Raw genomic sequence first — 25,772 nt, forward strand, 5'->3', positions numbered from 1 at the left:
GTAGTTAACTGAACACAAATGAAGTAATTTCATAAGCAAATAAACCATAGTCCTGGAGGTACTGCGTGAAAATGTGTCTTACGATGGAAGTTTTAATGCAGCACCACTGTGTGTAAGTTCCAGGCAGCCCAGGACATGCAGAGAGCAAATAGTGACACCAGTAACATAAACTTTCCACATTTTTGTTGGTTACAGTGATGGGAACTGCAGTGAATTATTTGCCTTATATAGTGTCTGTAAAGCTGGAAAAGAAGTAGGTAGTTTCTGGTCTTTGTGCCAGTAGCATGAATAAATAAACTTGAAACATTCTTGCACTTCTTATTGAAGGTCATGTCACTTGATTTAGTGCTCAAGAGCTTGGTTATTTGGACACGAAGGAGCTACTTCCCTCAGCAATAAAGGAAATAGAAATTTGAATGTCTAGTGAAAGCTACCAATTCTGCTAAACATATACTGTAGAGGCCAGCAGAGCAGAGTGGCAAGGAAGGGGGGCTCTCCAACAACAGCCTGAGTTCCGAGGCCAGCTCTAAACATTGCTAGCTATGTAGACTTATGCAAGTCTGTGGCTACTTTTCCCAGTTTCATCCCAGTTTGTGTGAGGATTAAACAAAGTAATATGTGCAAAGCCCTTAGAACATCACTTTTAACAACATGTTAGCTATTGGTATTGTTATTTTAAAATCAACTAACAAATAGTTTTTTTTTTTTGACTATTGATAACTGGCTCTTGGTAGAAAGCATGAGTAATAATAAAAATAACACATATTTGTGCAACAAATATTTGAGGGCCTGATGAAGACAGAGAGATAAGTAAGGCCAGGGGCAGAGTCTAAAGAAAGTGCTTTACTATTCTATCAAACACTTAGCTGTATTTTCTCATTTTTGTACTCTCAGTAGCTCTGGTTAGCAGAAAGGCCTAGTTTGTTCTTCTTTTGTAGATGGACTGAAAGTCAGACATAAAATGATTTGGCCCAGGCCACTCAGCAGAGGCCGGACTTGGTCTCAGTATCCCTTCCCTCTTCCTCCCAGTCCCTCCATGTCTGTGTGAAACTCTGTAGTGCTGTTTTCTTCTGTATTGTGGAAATTGGTGAGAGCCGGGCCATTGCATTCATATTAGAGAGAGAAGTGTTAGCTTCTGGAGATCGGCTTCATAAAACCACAAACATTTTCTTTTTAACTTTAAATCAAATGTATTGAGGTATGATTTACATGCAATAAAACGTACCCATTTTAAGTATGCAGTTTGAGGAACGTGGCCAAACATATTCCTTGTACCTGCCTCTGCAATCAAACAGTAGAGCATTTCCATCGCCCCGAGTTTCCTCGTGAGCATTTCCATCGCCCCGACTTTCCTCGTGAGCATTTCCATCGCCCCAAGTTTCCTCGTGCTCCTTTGCAGTCTATGATTTTCATCACGATTTTGGCCTCTTTTAAACATCATATAAATGGAACCAAAGAACATGCAGTCTTTTACGTCTGGCTTCTTTTTCAGCGTGTGACCTGTGGCGTTCACCCACGAATCAGCAGTTCACCCTTTTTACACTCACTTGCTGATGGACACTGGGGTTGTTTTCAGGTTTTAGCTTTTTTTTTCTTTTTTTTTTGAGATGGAGTCTCGCTCTGTTGCCCAGGCTGGAGTGCAATGGCGCGATCTCGGCTCACTGCAACCTCCGCCTCCTGGGTTCAGGTGATTCTCCTGCCTCAGCCTCCCGAGTAGCTGGGACTACAGGCACCCACCACCACACCCAGCTAATTTTTGTATTTTTAGTAGAGATGGGGTTTCACCATGTTGGCCAGGCTGGTCTCAAACTTCTGACCTTAGGTGATCCGCCCACCTCAGCCTCCCACAGTGCTGGGATTCCAGGCCTGAGCCACCGCGCCCGGCCAGGTATCTCACTGTAATGTGCATTTCCTTGATGACCAATGATGATGAGTGCTTTCCTATGTGCTTTCTGACTATTGGTATCTCTTTTTTTGTGAAACGTCTGTTCAGATTTTTTGCTCATTTTTTAATTGGGTTTATTTTCTTTTCAGTTGTAAGAGCTCTTTATGTATTCTGGATATAGGCACTTTGTTAGATATACATATTGAGAATATTTTCTCTCAGCCTATGGCCTTTTACTTTCTTTTTTTCTTTTTCTTTTTCTTTTTTTTTTCTCTGAGACAGAGTTTTGGTCTTGTCGCCCAGGCTGGAGCGCAATGGCATGATCTTGGCTCACTGCAACCTCCACCTCCTGGGCTCAAGTGATTCTCTTGCCTCAGCCTCCCGAGTAGCTGGGATTACAGGCACTTGCCACCATGCCCAGCTAATTTTTTGTAATTTTAGTGGTGACACGGTTTCGCCATGTTGGACAGGCTGGTCTTGAACTCCTTACCTCAGGTGATCTACCCTTCTCAGCCTCCCAAAGTGCTGGGATTACAGGTGTGAGCCACTGCGTCCGGACTTTACTTTCTTTAATGGTAAAATTTGAGAATCGTAAGTTTTAAATTTCGATAAAGTCCAATTTACCACATTTTTCTCATAATTCGTGCTTTTGGTATCCCAACAAATCTTTGCCTTCTCCCAAGTCATGGAGATTTTTTCCTGTTTTCCTCTGAACGTTTTAGTTTTAGTGTTTATGTGTAAGGCCATGATCCATTGTGAGTTAATTTTTGTGTGAGGCGTGGGGTTGAGGTTCGTTCTTTTTCACGCAGATATCCAGTTGTTTCAGCACCATTTGTTGAAAAGAGTGTTTATTCCTTATTGAATTACTTTGCCACCTTTTGAAAATAGCCACATACATGTGGATCTCTTTTGGGACTTTGTGCTGTCTCATTTGTCTCTACAGGCATACTTCAGAGATGTTGCAGGTTCAGTTCTGGACCACCACAATCAAGTGAATATCTCAATAAAGAGAGTCAACAAAGCTTTTGCGTTTCCCAGTGCATAGAAAAGTTATATTTGGCCAAGTGCGGTGGCTCACGCCTCACTCCCTGAACTTTGGGAGGCCAAGGCAGGTGGATCACCTGAGGTCAAGAGTTCAATACTAGTCTGGCCAACATGATGAAACCCCATCTCTACTAAAAATACAAAAAATTAGCCACATGTGGTGGTGGGCATCTGTAATCCCAGCTACTCAGGAGGCTAAGGCAGGAGGATCACTTGAACCCCAGAGGTGGAGGTTGCAGTGAGCTGAGATCGTGCCACCGCACTCCAGCCTGGATGACAACAGCGGAACTTTGCCTCAAAAAAAAAAAAAAAGTTTTATGTTTACACTATACTGTAGTCTTTTAAGTGTGCAATAGCATTATGTCTAAGAAACAATGTACATACCTTAATTTAAAAATATTGCTAAAAAATGCTAACAATTATGTGAGCCTTCAGCGAGTGGCAATCTTTTTGCTGGTGGAGGGTCTTGTCTTGATGTTGATAGCTGCTGATTGATCAGGACGGTGGTTGCTGAAGGCTGGAGTTGCTGTGGCAATTTCTTTTCCTTTTTTTTGAGACGGAGTTGCTCTGTCGCCTAGGCTGGAGTGCAGTGGCACGATCTCAGCTCACTGCAAGCTCCGCCTCCCGGGTTCACGCCATTCTCCTGCCTCAGCCTCCCGCGCAGCTGGGACTACAGGTGCCTGCCACCACGCCTGGCAAATTTTTTGTATTTTTAGTAGAGGCAGGATTTCACCATGTTAGCCAGGATGGCCTCGATCTCCTGACCTCGTGATCCGCCCACTTCAGCCTCCCAAAGTGCTGGGATTACAGGCGTGAGCCACCATGCCTGGCCGGCAATTTCTTAAGACAACAATGAAGTGTGCTGCATTTATTGACTCGCTTTTACAAAAGGTTTTCCTGTAGCACGTGATGCTATTTGATAGCATTTTACCTATAGTAGAACATCTTTTAAAATTGTAGTCAATCTTCTCAAACCTTGCCACTGCATTATCATCTAAGTCTATGGAATATTCTAAATCTTTTATGGTCATCTCAGCAGGGTTCCTTCTCAAGAAACTGCTCTTTTTTTCCTTCGTAAGAAGCAGCTCTTCATCTGTTCAGCTTTGAACATGAGATTGCAATGATTCAGCCACATCTTCAGGCTCCACTTCTGATTCTACTTCTCTTGCTGTTTCCACCACATCTGCTGTTACTTCTTGCACTGGAGTCTTGAACTCCTCAGAGTCATCCATGAAGCCTGGAACCAACTTCTTCAGACTTCTATTAATGTTGCTATTTTGATCTCTTCCTGTGAATCCCAAATGTTCTTAAAGGCATTAGAATGGTGAATCCTTTCCAGGTTTTCAGTTTACTTTGCCCAGATCCTACGGAGGAGTCACTATGGCAGCTTTAGCGTTACAAAATGTATTCCTTTAATAATAAGACCTAAAAGTCAGAATTACTGCTTGATCCATGGGCTGCAGACTGGATGTTGTGTTAGCAGGCATGGAAACAGAAACAGATCTCAGTCGATTTAGAGGTGTATTTTGCCAAGATTAAGAAAGAATCACAAGTCATCATAGGATGTGTGGCCTGTGCTTTTTCCAAAGAGGGTTTTGGAAACTTCAGTATTTAAAGAGGAAAAAGTAGGCAGGAGGGGAAGAGGTGAAGAAAAGGAGGTGGAGTAGGCAATGAGGCCATTGGTCACATTTTTGTGAGGCTTTGAGTACCATTCAGTGAATCTACATTTTACATGTGAAAAGAAGGGAGTGGGGCAGAGTCACATACGCCTTCTTCTCCGCACAGTAAATCTGCATTTTACACGGATAAATAAGTGTGTAAATTACTTTATCTGGGAAAGAAAAGAAGGTAGCTTTTTTTTTTTTTTTTTTGCATGATTTGGTTGCCAAGCTTAACTTTCCCTTTAGCTTGGTGAATTTGGGGTCCTGAGATTTTATTTTTCTTTTGCAATGTGTATACAAAGAGATTGATGATAAGGAATTGGCTCACACGATTACGGAGGCTGAGAAATTCAGACCCTGGAGAGCCAATGGTCTAACTCCAGTCTGAGACGGAGTCCAAAGGTGAAGACCAGTGTCCCAGCTCAAAGACAGGCAGGCAGGCAGAGAGAGTTGATTCTCTTACTCTACCTTTTTTTTTTTTTTGAGGCAGAGTCTCTCTCTATTGGCCAGGCTGGAGTGCAGTGGCGTGATCTCAGCTCACTGCAACCTCTGCTTCCTGTGTTCAAGCAATTCTCCTGCCTCAGCCCCCTGAGTAGCTGGGATTACAGGTGTGCACCACCATGTCTGACTAATTTTTTTTTTTTTTTTTTTTTTTTTTGTGATGGAGTCTCACAGTGTTGCCCAGGCTGGAGTACAGTGGTGTGATCTTAGCTCACTGCAACCTCTGCCTCCCAGGTTCAAACTATTCTCCTGCCTCAACCTCCCATGTAGCTGGAATTACAGGCATGTGCCACCAGGCCTGGCTAATTTTTGTATTTTTAGTAGAGACAGGGTTTCACCATGTTGACCAGGCTGGTCTCGAGCTCCTGACCTCAACTGATCCGCCTGCCTTGGCCTCCCAAAGTGCTGAGATTACAGGCATGAGCCACCACGCCCGGCCTTACTCCACCTTTCTGTTGTACGTGGGCCTTCAGTGGACTGGCTGAGGCCCTCATACTGGGAGGGCATCCGATATCTCAGTCCACCCATTTGGATGTTACCCTCCTTCAGAAACATGCTCACAGACACACTCAGAATATGCTTAACCAAATATCTGGGTACCCCATGGCCCAGTCCAGTTGACACAAAATTAGCCATGTATTACGTGACCTTTTTGTGTGATCGATGTCAGTTCTGCTGTAAAAATGTGGAAAATGCCATTCTGGGGGGCTTAATATAGATCTGACCACGTGGCAGTGTCTTCCAGAGCAGGATGGCTGTGGTCACATCAGGGTGACACACAGCTGAACGCGAGTGAGCTAAGGCCACAACTGTCTGCTGCCAGCTGCCTTTTCTTTCTCCAGTGTTTTGCCCACAGTTAGCATAAGTCTTTGAACCAGTGGCCTTGCGTGGGCAGCCGGCATGGGCTTGTTCCCTGGGGCTGCAGAGTCTGCCCCTGGCTTCATGCCCTGCATGTTGCGTGTGAGCAAAGAAATATTTAACAACCCCACCCGGAGCTAAGACACGACTCTGTCAGCTTAACCACAGTGTTTGCATTTAAACCTAACCTAATAATTTTCAGTGCCATTTATGAGGGCATCTGACATAGCCCCTGTGGAAAAGCACCTCCACCGCTACAGTTTCCTGGCGGATGATGCTTCTCGGTGAAACTTTGCTCTGTGGGTTCCCTTGCTGGAGGCAGCAGCCCATGGTTGGTGTGCCGCAGGCGGGTTATATGTCTGTTCATCTGAGATGCCTCTGCGTGCTCTGCTTCAAATCATGGGGGGCTCTTTGTTGAAACACTGGGAGATTTGCATTTGGAAATCATGTCCTATTTCTTTTTAATGAAAAATTACTTTACGGGTTCAGTGTTGCCCATGATGTATTTTGGAAGCAGGTGGGATCATGACCGCAGTGCTCAGCCCAGCGGTTCTATCGGACCCTTCCCTGAATGCTTCTCTCCTGCCCAGAAGGCAGCAAAAGTTACGTGGGCTTCAGGCCGGAGCCGTGTCAGTCACTGGGCCAGACATTCCTGTATGTCCAAGCTGTTGTTTCTGTTGTTGTTGTTGTTGTTTTGTTTTTCTGGGATGTGGTCTCACCCTGTCACCCAGGCTGCAGTACAGTGGCACAATCATAGCTTACTGCAGCCTTGACCTCCTGGGTTCAAGCTGTTTTCCCACTTCAGCCTCCAGAGTAGCTGGGACCATAGGTGTGTGCCATCATGCCCAGCTAATTTTAAAAATTATTTGTAGAGATGAGGTCTCACTGTGTGAACCAGGCTGGTCTTGAACCCCTTGGCTCAAGCAATCCCCCGCCTTGGCTTCACAAAGTGCTGGGATCACAGGCATGAACCACCATGTCTGTCTGTCCAAACCGCCTTTTAAATTAAAACTTGGCTGGGCATGGTGGCTCATGCCTGTATTCCCATCACTTTAGGAGGCCGAGGCAGGTGAATCACTTGAGCCCAGGAGTTCAAGACCATCCTGGTCAACGTGGTGGAACCCCATCTCTACTAAAAATACAAGAACTAGCCAGGCATGGTGGTGCACACCTGTAACCCCAGCTACTCAGGAGGCTGAGGTGGGAGGATCACTTGAGTGGGGAGGTTGCAGTGAGCCAAGATCACGCCACTGCACTCCAGTCTGAATGACAGTGAAACCCTGTCTCAAAAAAAAAAAAAAAAAATGGCTGGGCATAGTGGCTCATGCCTGTAATCCCAGCACTTTGAGAGGCCAAGGCAGGTGGATTCCCTGAGGTCAGGAGTTCGAGACCAGCCTGGCCAACATGGTGAAGCCCCGTCTCTACTAAAAATACAAAAGTTAGCCAGGCGTGGTGGCGGGAGCCTGTAATCCCAGCTACTTGGGAGGCTGAGGCAGGAGAATCACTTGAACCCGGGAAGCAGAGGTTGCAGTGAGCTGAGATCGTGCCATTGCACTCTAGCCTAGGCAACAGGAGCAAAACTCCGTCTCAAAAAAAAAAAAATTACCATTGTAACCATTTTTAAGCACGCAGTTTGGTGGTGTTAAGCACATTCACATCACTCTGCATCTCACCACCATCCAGCCCCAGAACTCTGTTCATCTTGCAGAACTAAAGCTCTGTCCCCATTGAACACAAACTCCCATCCCCTCTCCCCTGCCCCCACAACCACCATTCTACTTTCTGTCTCTAAGAATTTAACTGCCCTGGGAATCTCATACAAGTAGAATCTTGAAATATTTGTCTTTTTTTTTTTTTTTTTTTTTTTTTTTTTTGTGATGGAGTCTCGCTCTGTTGCCCAGGCTGGAGTGCAGTGGCACGATCTCACTTCACTGCAAGCTCCGCCTCCCGGGTTCGCGCCATTCTCCTGCCTCAGCCTCCAGAGTAGCTGGGACTACAGGCGCCCATCACCACGCCCAGCTAATTTTTTGTATTTTTAGTAGAGACGGGGTTTCACCGTGTTAGCCAGGATGGTCTCGATCTCCTCACCTCGTGATCCGCCCGCCTCGGCCTCCCAAAGTGCTGGGATTACAGGTGTGAGCCACCTCACCGCCCAAATATTTGTCCTTTTGTTTCTGGCTTATTTCACTGAGCATGTCTTCAGGGTTCATCCATGTTGTAGCATGTGTCAGAATTTCCTTTGTTTTGATGGCTGAGTAATATTCCACTACATGGGTTGACCACAGTTTGCTTGTCTGTTCGTCTGTTCATGAACACTTGGGTTCCTTCCACCTTTTGAATATTGTGAATGATGCTGCTGTGGACATGGGTGTGCAAGCATCTCTTCAAGACCCTGCTCTAAGTTGGATGCAGTAGCTCACGCCTGTCATCCCAGCACTTTGGGGGGCCAAGGTGGGAGGATCACTTGAGGCCAGGAATTCAAGACCACCCTGGGCAACATAGCAAGATGCCATCTCTACAAAAAATTAGCTGGGCATGGTGGCAACCACCAATAGTCTCAGCTACTCAGGAGGCTGCTTGAGCCCAGGAGTTCAAGGCTGCAGTGAGGTTTGATGGCACCACTGCACCCCAGCCTGGACAACACAGTGAGACCCTGTCTCAGGAAAAGAACAACAACCCTGCTTTCAGTTATTTTGGGTGTATACACGGAAGTGGAATTGCTGTATCATATGGTAATTTTATTTTATTATTATTTTTTAAGATGGAGTCTCACTCTGTCGCCAAGGCTGGAATGCAGTGGTACAATCTCAGCTCACTGCAACCTCCACCTCCTGGGTTCAAGCAATTCTGCCTCAGCCTCCTTGAGTAGCTGGGATTATAGGCATGAGTCACTGCACCTGGCCCCTCATATGGTAATTTTATATGATAATTCTGTGTTAATTTTTTTTTTTTGAGACGGAGTCTCACTCTGTTCCCCAGGCTGGAGTGCAGTGGTGCCATCACAGCTCACTGCAACCTCCATCTCCTGGGCTTAAGCGATCCTCTTGCCTCAGCCTCCTGAGTGGCTGGGACTGTTAAGTGCACACCACCATGTCCTGCTAATTCTCTTTTTTTTTTTTGTAGAGAAGGGTCTTGGTATGTTGCCCAGGCTGGGATGCAGTGGCAACATCATAGCTCACTGCAGCCTCAAACTCTTGGGCTCAAGCAATCCTCTCACCTCAGCCTCCTAAGTAGCTGAGACTACAGGCACACACTACCATGCCTGGTTAGTTGTTTTTTTTTTTTTTTTTTTTTTTTTTTACTTTTTTTTTTTTTGGAGACAGAGTCTTGCTCTGTTGCCCAGGCTAGAGTGCAGTGACGCGATCTTGGCTCACTGCAACCTCCACCCGCCAGGTTCAAATGGTGCTTCCATCTCAGCCTCTCAAGAAACTGGGATTAGAAGTGTACACCACCACGCCAGGCTAATTTTTTTATTTTTAGTAGAGACAGGGTTTTGCCATGTTGGCCAGGCTGGTCTCAAACTCTTGACCTCAGGTGATCTGCCCACGTCGGCCTCCCAAAGTGCCAGGATTACAGGCATGAGCCACTGTACCCAGCCTTTTTAAACATTTTTTATAGAGATAGGGTCTTGCTATGTTGCCCAGGCTGGTCTTAAACTCCTGGGCAGTTCTCCCGCCTCAGCCTCCCAAAGTGCTGGGATTACAGGCATGAGCCACCATACCTGGCCCCAAAAGATATTATTAATGCTTAGTTATAATCCTAAAATATTTTCCTTGTAATTAAACTGAAATCTTATTAAATTATCAATGAAAAGTCATAGGTTTTATAAAATGATGTAGTCGCTGGCATCGGTTGTGTGTATGTAATGCTTCTTGGCTGAAAAATAAGCAGAAGTGCTTAGGTTGGCTCAGTAATGCCCTTATCTAGTTCTTAGGTACAGAATTCGTGGACGGCGGTAGCATCCCTGGCCTCTGGCGTCTGCCTGTGTCAGCGACATGACTAACTCCCCTGAAGCTTCACTCTCCTTGTTAGTCTTCATCTTAATTGGCAACTTCCCTCTCAAGTTGCTTGACATGTTAACTTTTCCCCTTTGCTACTTTCTTTTTCTTCTTTTTTTTTTCTTTTGGAGACAGAGTTTTGCTCTTGTTGCCCAGGCTGGAGTGCAGTGGCGCGATCTCGGCTCACTGCAACCTCCGCCTCCCAGGTTCAGGTGATTCTCCTGCCTCAGCCTCCCGAGCAGCTGGGATTACAGGCATGTGCCACCATGCCCAGCTAATTTTGTATTTTAGTAGAGACAGGGTTTCTCCATATTGGTCAGGCTGGTCTCGAACTCCCGACCTCAGGTGATCCACCCGCCTCGGCCTCCCAAGGTTCTGGGATTACAGGCGTGAGCCCCTGCGCCCGGCCTCTTTTTTTCAGATGGAGTCTTGCTCTGTCACCAGGCTGGAGTGCAGTGGTGCAATCTTGGCTCACTGCAACCTCCGACTCCCAGGTTCAAGCGATTCTCCTGCCTCAGCCTCCCCAGTAGCTGGGACTATAGGTGCACACCACCACACCCAGCTAATTTTTGTATTTTTAGTAGAGACGGGCTTTCACCATGTTGGCCAGGTTGGTCTCGATCTCTTGACTTTGTGATCTGCCTGCCTCAGCTTCCCAAAGTGCTGAGATTACAGGCGAGAGCCACCATGCGCAGCCCCACTTTGCTACTTTCTTAGCCTTCAGAAAACCTTTTTTTTTTTTAATGTGGTTTCATTCACTGTTATCTCAAGAAACTGTTGATTGTTATACATCCTCAAGAGGGATGGTCCTGAAAACTTGAACAGCACAGGTACTTAGGATCTAGTTTAAAAAACAGGCTGCAGTGGCTTACGCCTGACATTGCAGCACTTTGGGAGGCCGAGGCACTTGGATCACTCGAGGCCAGCAGTTTGAGACCAGCCTGGCCAACATGGAGAAAGCCCCTCTCTACTAAAAATCCAAAAATTAGCCGGGCGTGGTGCGTGCCTGTGGTCTCAGCTATTTGGGAGGCTGAGGCATGAGAATCCCTTGAACCTGGGAGGTGGAGGCTGTAGTGAGCCAAGGTCAAAACCACTGCAGTCCAGCCTGGGTGACAGAACAAGACTCCGTCTCAAAAAAATAAAAAACAAAAAGTAAAAAAAATAGGCTGTAAAATCGTGTGGTTATAACCGTTCAGAGGGTGTTGAAAGCTGGTACAGGACTGCTTGTTCTCGTCCCACTCACACCCTGAACACACTGGAAGGGCAGGCGGGGAATGCAGCGGGGGCTGTGGAGAGACAGACAGCAGCAGGCCCTCTGATCCTCATGTTTTCGTGATTTCTGTAGCGGGGTCATTGCCTTTCTCCAGTTCGACACACGTATCAGCTGTGCGTGACGCTGGTGCACTACAGGCCGCAGGGCGGGAGGAGGCGTGATCTGCCCCTCCAGGTTGGAGTCCTCTGGGTGCTGGGCTTCTCTGCCTCCATGGGGCATGCTGAGCTCTGTGGGTCCAGGAAGCACTGAGTGAAAGTGGCAATAGGCAGAGGGCATCCTTTTCTCTGTCTGAGAATCATCCCATCTCCTTTCATGTGGAAGCTCACCACCCTCTGTACACTGACCTTTTTACTATGATTTACCTCATTACTCTCATCATTGAAAAAATGAATTAAGAGACCAGGTGCGGTGGCTCATGCTAGAAGCAGAGGCGGGTAAATCACTTGAGCCCAGGAGTTCGAGACCAGCCTGGGCAACATGGCAGACCCTGTCTCTACCCAAAATACAAAAATTAGCTGGGCATGGTGGCACATGCCTGTGGTCCCAGCTACTTGGGAAACGGAGGTGCCTGGGAGGTCGAGGCTGCAGTGAGCTGAGATTGCAGCACTGCTTTCCAGCCTGGGCAACAGTGCAAGACTGTATTTCAAAATGAATTGCTTAATTAAGGCTGGGCACAATGGCTCCCGCCTGTTATCCTGACACTTTGGAAGGCCATGGTGGGAGGATCACCTGGTCCCAGGAGTTCAAGAGCAGCCTGGGCAACGTAGGGAGATCCCGTCTCTACAAAAGAATTTTAAAAATGAGCCAGGTGTGGTGGTGTGCGCCCATGGCCCCAGCTTCTTGGGACAACCCAGGAAGTTGAGGCTGCAGTGAGTCATGATCACACCACTGCACTCTAGTCTGGGCAACAGGGTGAGACCCTGACTCTAAAGAATATAAAGAAAGAACATGAATTAAGAGTCCACAGAAGTTGCAGAGGTGGATGGAGAGTGTAGCCATATTTCAGCCTCATGAACTTTGAGGTTCATTTAATGAGAATCTGTGAAGGGTCAGGCAGTGGCTTTTAGAGTCTAGTCCAGTGCGTGAGAGGCATATAGACTCCGAGAACCTTATGCCGGAAGAAGTCCAAGAGGGTCCCCCAGTGCGAGACTCTCCCCCAGAAGACTCCCAGGGGCAATCCGCCTGTTTGTGCTTGGATGCCCTCAGGAACAGAGATCTCACTACATTTTTTGGCCACTTAACTCATTAGCGTATCTGTTCATTCACTGGGCTGACCCTGCTGTCTGAGTGTTGTCTTCTGAAGCTGCGGAGGACAAGCCTGCTCCCGCTCCTCTGTGACAGCCCTTCAGGAGTTTGAGGCACCAACAGAAATCCTCCTCGTCCTGAACAGCCCCAGCTCCCAGAGCTCCCCTTCCACAAGATGCTGTGGGAAAAGAGACACTGAGAGCTGGCTAGAGCCTGTTGTAATCAGGATGCCTCCGTGGAGGAGCAGGAGGAGAAGGCAAGACCCCGCTCCAGGCCGGTTGCGGTGGTTCACGCCTGTAATCCCAGCACTTTGGGAGGCCAAGGTGGGCAGATCACTTGAGGTCAGGAGTTCAAGACCAGCCCGGCCAACATAGTGAAACTCCATCTCTACTAAAAATACAACAATTAGCCAGGTGTGGTGGCGGGCACCTGTAATCCCAGCTACTAGGGAGGCTGAGGCAGAGAATCGCTTGAACCCGGGAGGGCAGAGGTTGCAGTGAGGCGAGATCGCGCCACTGCACTCCAGCCTGGTGACAGAGCAAGACTCCGTCTCAAAAACAAAACAAAACAAAAACAAAAACAAAACAAACCCCGGCCCAGTGAGGACCACGCTTAGTCAGCATGTCGGTCAAGACAGGTGTGGACACAACCACAGTGCAGACAAGGGTGAGTGCCAGGAGAGAGGGGTCCAGACTGTTGGGCTCTTCCAGAAACCCAAGACCAGGTTATAGCCACTGAACATGGATGTATTTCATTGTTCACCTTTTAGCCTCCACCCCCAAACAGGCCTACGAGATAGCCCTGCTCAAACATCTAGAAAGAAAGAGATAGGATCTGGCCTCTGACACAGATGAGTGCCTCTGGGGCTCCATGCCCTGTGGCCACCATTGTTTCTGGATGTGGCTGAGGTCACAGGACTGTTGTGAGCACAGGTCGTGAGTCACCTGTAAGGCCCACATGCGCGGCAGGTGCAGGGGGCCCACATCTGCAGATGTGTGTGTGTTAAAATGCAAAATAGCACTACATTTGCTTTTTTTTTTTTTTTATCTTTGTCAAGCTCGTCCCTTTTCCTCTTGTATCCAGCTTGCAGGTCTATTTGATCTTTATTTATCCCATCCTGTCTATTTGATCTTTATTTTTTTGGGTGGAGAGCTTACCACTTATCCCAGTATACGTTTCCATCTCTTATTTATTTTCAGCTTTACTTTTCGTCTTTCCAGGCTGTCATCTTTCTGAATGCAGATTCTGGGGAGCCTGCACTCTGGTGGTGGCAGCACAGGTGCCAGGGGTCAGGGGTTAGACGCTCTGGGGGAAGGGCCTGGCAGAAGGCAGTAGGCTGGAGGGAGAGACAGGCTGGGGACCATGGGGCTCGCTAGATCAGCAGGGGACCTCTTTGGGGGACCTGCATAGTCCAGGATGGGGGTAGGTAGATGGGCATCGTGCAGAGACACTGGCAGTGAGAAGAGGGAAGCTGGCTGTGGGGACGAATATTCAGGGGCTGGGACTCATTTCTGTAAAGGAACCAACGTCCTTAGCAAGAAGCCAAGGCAGGAAGGTGGCCCAGGGATGCCCCAGGAGAGGACCTGGCATGGAACCTCAGGGGCTTGGTCACAAGGGGCTTCAGAGCCAGGCTGATGTGATGGGGGCCTCTGAGCCTGAGATCCACCTGGTATTGACTGCACCCTACCGTGTGCATGCATGCGGTGAGCACAGCCAGACAGAGCCCACCCTCCCCAGCTGTGTGAGTGAGAGCGGGAGTAATTGAACATACACACCCCAAATAAGCACACAGTTGCGGATGGGACCGATGGAGAGTGCATAGTCCGGGACTTGACCCAGTTGGGATAGACTTTGCTGAGCTGGGGATGAGTAGGTGTCTCCTGATGACGGGGCAGGGGTGGGTAGACAGATGTCCTTGCCTTGTTCATGATCTTGGTGGTAAGGTACTCACTCTTGCACCCTTAATTATGAGGTTAGCTGTAGGTTGTTTTTTTTTAAAGCACGCAGATTGTTGCTAATACTAAAAAATGTAACATACAAGAATGACAGGAGAGACATACAGGCCAGGCGTGGTGGCTTATGCCTGTAATCCCAGCACTTTGGAGGCCGAGGAAGGTGGATCACTTGAGGTCAGGAGTTCAAGACCAGCCTGGCTAACATGGTGGAGCTCCATCTCTACTAAAAATACAAAAATTAGCCGGGTGTCAGGCCGGGCACCTGTAATCCCAGCTGCCTGGAAGGCTGAGACATGAGAATCATTTGAACCCGGGAGGCGGAGGTTGCAGTGAGCTGAGATCATGCCACTGCACTCCAGCCTGGGTGACACAGCGAGACCCTGTCTCACAAAAGAAAAAAGAGAGAGAGTGACATACAAATGAAAAAATACTCAGTTTAAGAAATTCATAGCACTTTGCGAGGCCGAGGTGGCCAGGCTGAGGGATGAGAATCACTTGAACCCTGGAGGCGGAGGTTGCAGTGAGCTGAGATCATGCCACTGCACTCCAGCCTGGGTGACACAGCGAGACCCTGTCTCACAAAAGAAAAAAAAAGAGAGGCATACAAATGAAAAAATACTCAGTTTAAGAAATTCGTAGCACTTTGCGAGGCCGAGGTGGCCAGATTGCTTGAGCCCAGGAGTTCAAGACCAGCCGGGGTAACATGGTGAGACCACAGCACTATAAAAAATTTTTAAAAATTAGCCCGGCCCAGTGGTGTGTATCTGCAGTCCCAGCTACTTGGAAGGCTGAGACAGGAGGATCACTTGAGCCTAGGAGGTCAAGGCTGCAGTGAGCTGTGATTGTGCCACTGCACTCCAGCTTAGGCGACACAGCAAGGCTCTGTCTTGAAAAAAAAAAAAAAAAAGTTTACACATTTGTTTGAAGATGAAAAGTTCAACACAGTTTGGGCCTTCCATCCGCCACCCCCGCTACAGAGATAATAGAAGAAGGGTACAGCTGTAGGGTTTTTGTAGATGCCCTATAAGTTGAGGATATCCTCTTTGCTGAGTTTGCTGAGAATGTTGATAATGAATGGATATGGGTTTTGTTGTTGCTTCCTGTAGGAGTTGATTTTTCAGCTTGTTAATATGATAGATTACATGGTTGATTTTTGAATGTTGAACCATTCTTGCATACCCTACTTGGTCATGCCGTGATTCCTTTTTGTTTGTTTGTTTGTTTTTTGAGATGGAGTCTTGCTCTTTCACCCAGGCCGTAGTGCAGTGGTGCAATCTCGGCTCACTGCAACCGCCGCCTCCCAGATTCAAGCGATTCTCCTGCCTCAACCTCCTGAGTAGCTGGGACTACAGGCACCCATCACCATGCCCAGCTAATTTTTTGTATTTTTAGTAGAGATGGGGTTTCACCGTGTTTCGATCTCCTGACCTCGTGATCCGCCCACCTCGGCCTCCCAAAGTGCTGGGGTTACAGGCGTGAGTCAGTATGCCGTGATTCTTTCTATACACTGCTGGATTTGGTTTATTAATATTTTGAGCATTTTTGCATCCAAGTTCATAAGTGATATTGGCCTGTAGCTTTCTCTCTCTCTCTTTTTTTGAAACAGAGTCTTGCTCTATCACCCAGGCTGGAGTGCAATGGCACAATCTCAGCTCACTGCAAGCTGTGCCTCTCATGTTCAGGCGATTTTCCTGCCTCAGCCTCCCGAGTATCTGGGATTACAGGCGTCCACCACCATGCCCAGCTAATTTTTTGTATTTTTTAGTAGAGACGGTATTGTGGGATCTGGCCAGAAGCCTGCAATGCAACGGGACTCTTTCTTTGTTCCCAGGCAGATCGGCAGGTCGAGAAATAATAGACACACACAAGATAGGGAAAGCTGGGTCCAGGGGGGTCACCGCCTTCTGGTCCCATGGTGCTGCCAATGCACTGGATATACCAGCATTTATTATTAAGTTTACTGAGGGCGGGGGTAGGTTAGTGAGGGATTTAGGGTCATTTGATTATGAGGTGAGATGGTCACATGGGGATGAAGTAATTCTTTAACATAACATCTGTATGCAGAAGTACAGTATACAGAGATAAGAATTTACAGTATGGTGTGTGCATCAGTAATTTCTAACAGAGCCTTAAAACAGAAACACAGTCTTTCCATAACCTGTGCTTAGCAAGATATTAATCAGCAGTAACAGTTGCAGCAAAAGCTGGTTACAAACAATCCATAGAAACAGGACGTGAAGCTAGACAACCGGTTAGACCAGAAATTCTCAGAAGGGAGTATGCCTTAACCCTAAAGAGGCCTAGAAGAGCTGTGGCAAGATGATGGCGTTTATAGCCCTATGTTGTCCATATGAACAGGCGCCCCTTATGCATCCGTTTATAGGCTCTCCACAAGGGTCACATTCCATTCCCAGAGCTATGAACATCTGCTTTTCTGGGATAGGAATCTTGGTGATGTGAAACCTCCCTGACTGCACATCCGTTCATAGGCTCTCTGCAGGGGGAAGCATATCATGCGCTGTTGGCTCATTCTGGTAGTCCAACCTGGCATTGTCTTTACACAATCCTGCATGCAACTTTGTATTTGCAATAATCAGGAGCATTTCATCTTTTATTCCGTAGCACATAGCAATAGTTTCAGGGGGTCTCCCTACAAGACGGGGTTTCGCCATGTTGGCCAGGCTAGTCTTGAACTCCTTGACCTCAGGTGTTCCACCTGCCTCAGCCTCCCAAAGTGCTAGGATTACAAGCGAGAGCCACCGCGCCCGGCCTCTTTTTTTTTTTTTTGTACTGATTTTCACTGGTTTGGGTATTAGGATGATGAGTTGGACGTGTCCTCTCTTCTCCTTTCTGTAAGAGATTGTATAAAATTTATGTTGTTATTCTTTGAATGTTTGATAGAATTCTTCAGTGAAACCATCTGGGCCCAGAGATTTCTTTTTAAGGAGGTTTTACATTACAAATTTAGTTTCTTTAATTAGTATAGGATTATTCATTTTGGTAGTTTGTGGTTGTCAAGGAATTGGTCTGTTTCATCTAAGTTGCTAAATTTGTGGGCATAAAATTGTTTGTAGTAGTTCCTTATCCTTTCAATGGCTGCAGGATCTATAATTTCATTCCTTATCTTGTTCCTGATAAAGACAATTCGTGGGGTTTTTTTGTTTGTTTGGTTGGTTTTTTTGTTTTTTTTTTCTTTTGAGACAGGGTCTTGGTCTTGCCAAGACCAAGGCTGGAGGGCAGTGGCATGATCTCGGCTCACTGCAGCCTTGACCTCCTGGGCTCAAGCGATCCTCCTGCCTCAGCCTCCAGAGTAGCTAGGACTACAGGTGCACGCCACCATGCATGGCAGATTTTTGCATTTTTTATAGAGATGGGGTTTTGACATGTTGTCTAGGCTGGTGTTGGACTCCTGGGCTCAAGGGATCCTCTCGCCTCGGCTTCCCAAAGTGCTAGGATTATAGGAGAGAGCCACCGTGCCTGGCCTCTTCTGCTTTCTAATGCGTTTGGCACCACAGTGACTGTAACATATGTTGTATTTTCATTCTTATTCTGTTCTGTGTACTTTAACTTTTTCCTTTGCTATTATTTAGAAGTGTGTCATTTATTTTCCAGGAATTTGTGTTTGTGGATTTTCCTGTTGTCTTTTCTGTTATTGATTTCTAGTTTTATTCCTTTATAGAAAATATTTCTTTTATTTTTATTTATTTATTCATTTTTATTTATTTTTTTGAGATGGAGTCTCGCTCAGTCACCCAGGCTGGAGTGCAGTGGTACAGTCTTGGCTCCCTGCAACCTCTGCCTCCTGGGTTCAAGCGATTCTCCTGCCTCAGTCTCCTGAGTAGCTGGGATTACAGGCACCCACCACCATGCCCAGCTAATTTTTGCATATTTTTGGTAGAGACGGGGTTTCACCATGTTGGCCAGGCTGGTCTTGAATTCCTGACCTCAGGTGATCCACCTGCCTTGGCCTCCCAAAGTGCTGGGATTACAGGCATGAGCCACCACGCCCAGCCTAAATTTTGTATTTTCAGTAGAGATAGTTTCACCATGTTGGCCAGGCTGGTCTCCAACTCCTGATCTCAAGTGATCCACCTGCCTCGGCCTCTCAAAGTGCTGGGATTACAGGCATGAGCCACCACACCCAGCCTAAATTTTGTATTTTCAGTAGAGACAGGGTTTCACCATGTTGGCCAGGCTGGTCTCCAACTACTGATCTCAAGCGATCCACCCGCCTTGGCCTCCTGAAGTGCTAGGATTACAGATGTGAGCCACCGTGCCCTGTGAAGATTTCAGTTCTTTTAAATTAGCTGAGGTTTGGTCTACCATGGTGAATGTTTTGTTGACACTTAGAACTGTGTTCTCTTGTTAGGTGAGTGTTCCGCGTATGTCGGTTAGGTCCTGTTGGTTGCTGGTGTTGAGTTCTTCTGTATCTTTGCTGATTTTCTGCCTCATAGTTTTGTCAGTTATCAAGAGTGAAGTGTTGAAGTCTCCAGCCATAATTGTGGATTTGTCTGTTTATCCTTTAGCTCTATCGATTTTTGCTTTTTGTATTTTGAGGCTCTGTTGTTTGGTGCATACATGTTTAAGATTATTATGTCTTCCTGGGGATTGAACTGTTTGTCATTATGTAATGTCCTTTTGTCTCTAGTAGTTTCCTTCCTTCTGACATTTGCTTCATCTGATATTAAGATAGCCACTCCTGCTTTCTTTTCATTAATATTTGCATGATTAATGTTTTCCATTCCCGGGAGAGAGGAAGTGAGAAAGTAGAGGGCCAACTCGCCCCACCTCTAACCACCTCACGCCATGTCATGGGTGCCAGATAGGGGTGGAGTAGAGTTGGAGTTCAGCTCCTACTGGGCCCTGACCTGGCTGGGGGAGATGGAGTCAGCGTGTGGACTCTCCTGCCTCACACCATCTCCTTCTGCCTTGTGGATGGCAGGTGGGGTCAAGCCTTAGCTCCCTGCTGGACCACACTGACAGTACCCTGGTGGGACAGACAGAGGAAGCACCTCCACTTCCATGGGCAGAGGAAGGGGGATCAGCTCCCAGCTCAGCCCCACCAACACCCCCTGGTGCCTGGCAGGGGAACAGGAATGTGCCACTTACTTTTGGGAAGCCAGGGTGGTGTGGAAGGTCAGCTCTCAGGGTGGCCCTGATGAAGCTGTAGGGTGCAGTTTTTCCATTGGCATTCGACTTAAGTAGAGTGGGTGTTGCCAAAACAATTTTCCTGTTGTTGGGTCACTGTGAAGTTAAGGAATGGTTCCCAAGACCCCTCTTACTTATGACACCAATAGCAAATGCAGGCATCCCTGAGACCACTGTGGGGTTTGATGATTTGCTAGAAAGATTACAGAGCTCACTGATCGCAGTTATTCTTGTGGCTATGGTTTATTATAGGAAAGATTTGAAGATTAAAATCAGCCTTGGCAGGAGAATGGCATGAACCTATGAGGCGCAGCTTGCAGTGAGCCAAGATCGTGCCACTGCACTCCAGCCTGGGCGACAGAGTGAACTCTGTATCAAAAAAAAAAAAAAAAAAAAAAAATCAGCCTTGGGAAGAGTTGCAGAGGGCAGAGTCCAGGAAGGCTCACACTTGGAGCTGGTCTCACTCCCTGGGAGGCGTCCTCTTCTCGGGAGTTGTGGGCAGTATTACTTTCCCGGCGGTGGCGAGTGTCAGCACATGTAGGGTACTGCCAGCCGGGGAAGCAGCCGAGCCTTGGCATCCAGGGTCATTATTGGTGCTCGGCCACATGGATGTGTAGACTCCCTGCACTGTTGACCTCAGCCTCCAGCCCCTCTGGAGGGCGAGCAGATATTACGTGGCCCAGCGCTCCTGCTTCTCCGGGCCCGAGTCCCCCACTGATCAGAAGGCAGGAGTCAGAGCCCCAGTGCACCTCAGTCATTAACTAGTGTGTCATTGCCTCTGCAGGTTCCCAGCAGGATGCCCCGGCTCTGCAGGAAGCTGAAGTGAGAGGCCGGGAGAGGGCCCGGCCCGCCCGGGGCAGGATGACCAAGGCCCGGCTGTTCCGGCTGTGGCTGGTGCTGGGGTCGGTGTTCATGATCCTGCTGATCATCGTGTACTGGGACAGCGCAGGCGCCGCGCACTTCTACCTGCACACGTCCTTCTCTAGGCCGCAGGCGGGGCCGCCGCTGCCCACGCCCGGGCCGGACAGGGACAGGGAGCTCACGGCAGACTCCGACGTCGACGAGTTTCTGGACAAGTTTCTCAGTGCCGGCGTGAAGCAGAGCGACCTTCCCAGAAAGGAGACGGAGCAGCCGCCCGCGCCGGGAAGCATGGAGGAGAGCGTGAGAGGCTACGACTGGTCCCCGCGCGACGCCCGGCGCAGCCCCGACCAGGGCCAGCAGCAGGCGGAGCGGAGGAGCGTGCTGCGGGGCTTCTGCGCCAACTCCAGCCTGGCCTTCCCCACCAAGGAGCGCGCGTTCGACGACATCCCCAACTCGGAGCTGAGCCACCTGATCGTGGACGACCGGCACGGCGCCATCTACTGCTACGTGCCCAAGGTGGCCTGCACCAACTGGAAGCGCGTGATGATCGTGCTGAGCGGGAGCCTGCTGCACCGCGGCGTGCCCTACCGCGACCCGCTGCGCATCCCGCGCGAGCACGTGCACAACGCCAGCGCGCACCTGACCTTCAACAAGTTCTGGCGCCGCTACGGGAAGCTCTCCCGCCACCTCATGAAGGTCAAGCTCAAGAAGTACACCAAGTTCCTCTTCGTGCGCGACCCCTTTGTGCGCCTCATCTCCGCCTTCCGCAGCAAGTTCGAGCTGGAGAACGAGGAGTTCTACCGCAAGTTCGCCGTGCCCATGTTGCGGCTGTACGCCAACCACACCAGCCTGCCCGCCTCGGCGCGCGAGGCCTTCCGCGCTGGCCTCAAGGTGTCCTTCGCCAACTTCATCCAGTACCTGCTGGACCCGCACACGGAGAAGCTGGCACCCTTCAACGAGCACTGGCGGCAGGTGTACCGCCTCTGCCACCCGTGCCAGATCGACTACGACTTTGTGGGGAAGCTGGAGACGCTGGACGAGGACGCCGCCCAGCTGCTGCAGCTACTTCAGGTGGACCGGCACCTCCGCTTCCCCCCGAGCTACCGGAACAGGACCGCCAGCAGCTGGGAGGAGGACTGGTTCTCCAAGATCCCCCTGGCCTGGAGGCAGCAGCTGTACAAACTCTACGAGGCCGACTTTGTTCTCTTCGGCTACCCCAAGCCCGAAAACCTCCTCCGAGACTGAAAGCTTTCGCGTTGCCCTTCCCCGCGTGCCTGGAACCTGCCGCACGCGCACTCCAGTTTTTTTTATGACCTACGATTTTGCAATCTGGGCTTCTTGTTTACTCCACTGCCTCTATCCATTGAGTACTGTATCGATATTGTTTTTTAAGATTAATATATTTCAGATATTTAATACGAAACGTGGAAGGGAATGCTGGAGTAAAATCTCCCTTCTGCCCGCCCGCCTGCTCGCTCCTGTGGTTTCTCTGGCTGAGCATGCGGGCGCCGGGAGGGGATGCTGAGGCTGATGGAGCTGCCTCCAGGGCTCGGGCCACTCACCAGAGGAGGGCGGGGCCTGCACTTGAAGTCAGGCCGCACCTGTCTATTTTTAGAAGGGTAGACGACAAATCCTTCCAGAGGGAAAGTTCTTTGTTTAAGTGTTGTACTTGAAAAGGTCAATCTTCAGGGCTTCCTGTTTGAAGTCAAGTCAGAGGTAAACCGGTCAGTTGCAGAAGCAGGATTTCTAACTCCAGCTGTTCCCGTTAGTGTCTAGTTTAAATTATGGCTGTTAAGGCCTGGCGGGTGACTCAGGCAGGTAATCCCAGAACTTTGGGAGGCCGAGGCAGGAGGATCGCTTGAGGTCAGGAATTTGAGACCTGGCCAACATGGTGAAACTCTGTCTCTACTAAAAATACAAAAAAAAAAAAAAAAAAAAATTAGTCGGGCGTGGTGGTGTGCACCTGTAGTCCCAGCTACTCGGGAGTTCTGAGATGGAAAGATTGCTTGAACCCAGGAGGCAGAGGCTGCAGTGAGCTGAGATCGCGACATTGCACTCTAGCCTGGGTGACAGAGCGAGACTCCATCTCAAAATAAATAAATAAATAAATAAATATTAATACATTATGGCTATTAAGGCCGGGCACGGTGGCTCATGCCTGCAATCCTGGCACTTTGGGAGGCTGAGGGGGGAAGATCACTTGAGCCCAGGAGTTCAAGACCAGCTTGGGCAACATAGCAAGGACCTCATCTCTATAAAAATTAAAAAGGACGTGGTGGCACACATCTGTAAACCCAGCTACTCAGGAGGCTGAGGAGGAAGGATCACTTGAGTCCAGGAGTTCAAGATCAGTTTGGACCACATAGCGAGACTCTGTGTCTACAAAAAATAAGAAAATTAGCCAGACATGATGGTGCACACCTGTAATCCCAGCTACTCGAGAGGCTGAGGCAGGAGGATCGCTGGAGCCCAGGAGTTCAAGGCTGCAGTGACCTATGATCGTGCCACTGCACTCCAGCCTGGGCAGCAGAGCAAGACTCTGTTCCTAAATAGACAGATAGAAGATAGATAGGTAGATAGATAGATTAAATAAAGTAGAAAGTAAACTATGGCTGTTGAGGTTTACAACTGGCAGGAGTGGAGTGGGTTGGCGTTTGTCTCTAGACCGTGCTGGATGACAGTACCCAGTGTCACCGAGAAGAGGCTCCGTGTGACTGTCTGTGTGGCTTTCTGGTTGGTTTAGCTCCAGTGCCTTCACCCTCAAGGACACGACTGACCTTGAACCTCAGGATTGATGGGCTCTGTCTTGATAAAAGTGTCAGAGGAGGCTCTGGAAACATCTGGCTGAAACTTCTTTGCTATTTCTGCTTCTAAGCCGTAGTTGGAGAGATGGTTGCAGTCATTTCGTGGTGTCGGGCACCCTGCTTGACCTGTCTTCCTCGTGTGTGGTGTTTGTCACCGCTGCCCAGTCCCTGGTTGCTGGCCGTGCTCGATTGGGATGTCCCCCGGTGTCCCCTGTGTGTGGTGTCCCTGTGTTTCCCAGGCTTAGGTGGGCTTGTGTGGATCTTGGCCCCTGAGTGCCTGCTTGCCTCAGGTGTCCCCTGTGTTAGACACCTCCTGCCTTCCTTTCTGAAGCTTCACTTTCTTTTATTTTTGTTTTGTTTTGTTTTTGGAGACAGGGTCTCGCTCTGTCATCTAGGCTGGAATACACTAGTGCGATCACAGCTCACTGCAGCTTCAACCTCCTGGGCTCAAGTGATCTTCCCATCTCAGACTCCCAAGTAGCTGGGGTTACAGGTGAGCGCCAGCCTGCCCAGCTAATTTTTTATTTTTAGCAGAGATGAGGTCTCACTGTGTTGCCCAGGCTGGTCTCAAACTCCTGGGCTCAAGTGACCCTCCTGCATCACCCTCCCAAAGTGCTGGGATTACAGGCAGGAGCCATCACACCTGGCCCCTCCAATTTTTTATTATGATAAAAATGTTTAATTTTAAACGTACCATCTTAACCATTGTTAAGTGCACCGTTGTGTGGCATTAAGCACATTCGTATTGTGCCACCATCACCACCATCATCTCCAGAGCTTTCTCATCTTCCCAAACTGATACTGTGTCCCCATTCAGCGCTTGCTCCCCATTGGTAGAAGGCAGCACCTTCCACTCTCTGATTTCCACTACCCGAGCTCCCTCAGAAGTGGAGTCACACGGTGTTGGTCCTTTTGGGACTGATGTACTTCACGTCATGCAATGTCCTCCAGGTTCATCTGTGTCATGGCAGGTGTCAGAACTAACTTCCTTTCTGAGCCTGAATAATGTCCCATTGTGTGGAAGAGGCATGGTTTGTTTATCTGTTCATCAGTTGTTGGACACTGAGTTGCTTCTGCCTTCCTGCGAATGTGAATTGAATGCTGCTGTGAACAGGGTGTCAGTGAATCTGCTGAGGGCTTGTTTTCCGTATTCTGGGCATGGCCCTTTGTGTGTACCTCTGCTGGAGCACCTCCCCGGGATGCGTTTGTTTATAGGATGTTCAGAATGTTTATAGAATGTCGGAACCCGCTGGGCGGTTCACTCACTGAGGAGGACCCGCATCCCCTCCATTTCTGCATTCCCAGTTCTTGGTATGTTTCCTCTGAGGGTTGGTTTTCCTGAGCACCTGGGGTGTTTGCAGGGATGTGGAGGGGTTCCTGGAGAAGACACCACCCACCTCCACGCACCTGCCCAGATTCCCGGGCCATGGTCGGGGCCATCGCCCATGGGGATGACTCCGGATGGGAGTGGCAGAAGAGAGCCTGCTGGGCCGAGGTGGGGTGTCTCTGGGAAGAGAGGGAGGTGTGAGCGGGGAGAACCCACTTCCTCTGATTCTTTGCTGTTTCCCTGATGCGCAGCACCACACTGCGTAGAGACATTTGGCTCTGGTTTTTTCTTTTTCCACTGAAACACAGCAAATTATACATTTTATGAAAATTGGCATTGTACAACTGGAAAATTTAACCATAAACTTAAAACTCTTTTACCCTGTTGGCCCCCATCCTCCAGCTGTGTCCACACTTGGAGCACAATCACGAGAATGACTTGGTTGGGTGCGGGGTGGTGTCACAAAGCCCTGTCTCTTGTGTGATGGCTGCGCCTCGAATCACTGGGAGGGCACCTCGCCCGTTCACAGTTGGGCAAGGCCTGGGCTGGGTGGCCTGGCTGCTCCTGGACTCACCTCCCAGTGTCTGATGCTGTGTATTTTCCATCTGTCCCAGGAATTTGACACAGGTGTGACTTGCGGGTGTGTGGGTGACGCCTCCCTCCCTCTTTCCTCTTAAAGCATCTCATGCTTGTTCATTCGCTGATACTTAGAACCCCCAGTGGATATTTAGTGGAGTTTGCTGCAGTGCTTTTGCCATTTTTATGGACTATTGGAAAAATTTCAGGTTTGGTTTTGGTCCTATGTCTTGATGGAGGGCAAGGGTTAGGATTTCAGTTTATCTTCCCGGTGAGGTCTGAGCACATCTGTGCCCTGAGGTGGGTGGTTTGGTGAAGGTGGGGCTTTAACCTCCCTCTGCCACTTAGGAATCAGAACACACACACACACACCCACACACACACACACACACACACCCCCACACACACACACCCACACACACCCACACCCACACACACACACACCCACACACACACACACCGGGATATTTTTCTTGTTTCCTTCTTCCAGAGGGTGTAGGAGTTGTGTTCCATGTTTGCTCCTGCAAACCCTCCGACGAGGCCAGCTGTGTTCATCGGGGCCTGGATGGCTGTGCCTCTCTCTCTCTCCCCGCCCTGTCTCCTGCACTCAGGTGAGAGGCTGGCAGGTCTGCCGCA

The 25,772-nt window shown here is 48.8% G+C and overlaps 1 protein-coding gene across 2 annotated transcripts in view; it reads left to right on the forward strand.

Annotated features, from left to right (window-relative positions):
- Positions 1-21,894, forward strand: part of CHST12 (carbohydrate sulfotransferase 12) — a 32,474-nt gene extending 10,580 nt beyond the window's left edge. For both annotated transcript variants that reach the window (XM_054494539.2, XM_054494540.2), the window contains exon 2: positions 20,353-21,894. In XM_054494539.2, coding sequence (XP_054350514.1) covers positions 20,430-21,674 — 1,245 coding nt within the window. In that variant the 5' untranslated portion in view covers positions 20,353-20,429 and the 3' untranslated portion in view covers positions 21,675-21,894. The remainder of the gene's footprint in view (positions 1-20,352) is intronic.
- The last annotated feature ends 3,878 nt before the right edge of the window (positions 21,895-25,772 follow it).

This window comes from Pongo pygmaeus, chromosome 6 (assembly GCF_028885625.2).
Source record: "Pongo pygmaeus isolate AG05252 chromosome 6, NHGRI_mPonPyg2-v2.0_pri, whole genome shotgun sequence".
NCBI lineage: Eukaryota > Metazoa > Chordata > Mammalia > Primates > Hominidae > Pongo > Pongo pygmaeus.